We start from the raw sequence: 903 nt of genomic DNA, 5'->3' as shown, positions 1-903 counted from the left end.
TCAGGTCAAAAAATCCACTCTTTCTGTCAGCTCCTCTTATTCCTAGAGGGAAAACTCCTAGAAAAGTCTTAAGAAAAATCCAATTGCTGTTCCATAAAATGGATGTAGCACAGGTAGGATGCATCTAAAATGCAGCCCATGGGAAGAGGCGATGTTCCAGAAAGCTGCTCAGCCCAGCTCTCCTGCTCTTTGCTCAAAATTTCCTCTCTCTCTCTCTCACGGAGGCACTGACCCGATGTCTGCTTCCTTCCCTCCGCAGCTCTCCATGAAGGAGGTCGGCGACGGGCTGCACGAGCAGATGAACTGCATGATGGGCGCCCTGCAGGAGCTGAAACTCCTCCAAGTCCAGGCAGCTTTGGAGCAGTTGGACATCTCAGGGAGCCGAATCCCCACTCCTGGCACCGAGTGGCACCCGTGCTGCCGCGGCGGCAGAGCCATGCCTGTGGCCCGCAGGGACCGGGCACCAGTGGAGGAGCCCAGCCCAACGTCCCTCGCCAGATGAACTGCATGATGGGCGCCCTGCAGGAGCTGAAACTCCTCCAAGTCCAGGCAGCTTTGGAGCAGTTGGACATCTCAGGGAGCCGAATCCCCACTCCTGGCACCGAGTGGCACCCGTGCTGCCGCGGCGGCAGAGCCATGCCTGTGGCCCGCAGGGACCGGGCACCAGTGGAGGAGCCCAGCCCAACGTCCCTCGCCTGTGCCGTGCGCCGGCCGGCAGATTTGTCCCGTCCCACTGCGCTGCCGGAGGGCGGCCACCTTCGAGACACCCCCTCCTCCTTTGGGGGCCTCTGCGGCGAGGGCGTCTGTCACCCAAAGGGACCTTCCCCTGCACCGAGCAGGGCAGAGCGTGACCACCCAAGGACATTTGAACCCAGCAGCCCTGGTACAGCCAGGCGGGGGGAG

At 61.6% G+C, this 903-nt stretch overlaps 1 protein-coding gene across 1 annotated transcript in view; it reads left to right on the top strand.

Moving 5' to 3' along the window:
• Positions 1–259: 259 nt before the first annotated feature.
• Positions 260–903, top strand: part of FAM212B (family with sequence similarity 212, member B) — a gene marked incomplete at its 5' end in the record, with an annotated part of 1,169 nt that continues 525 nt past the window's right edge. Inside the window, 2 exons of the mRNA XM_009871502.1 lie at positions 260–466; positions 526–801. Coding sequence (XP_009869804.1) covers positions 260–466; positions 526–801 — 483 coding nt within the window. The remainder of the gene's footprint in view (positions 467–525; positions 802–903) is intronic.

The sequence above is a fragment of the Apaloderma vittatum genome, unplaced genomic scaffold (genome assembly GCF_000703405.1).
Source record: "Apaloderma vittatum isolate BGI_N311 unplaced genomic scaffold, ASM70340v1 scaffold27396, whole genome shotgun sequence".
Lineage (NCBI taxonomy): Eukaryota > Metazoa > Chordata > Aves > Trogoniformes > Trogonidae > Apaloderma > Apaloderma vittatum.
Note: the sequence above shows the minus strand (reverse complement) of the source record. Positions and strands in the feature narration are given on the sequence as shown.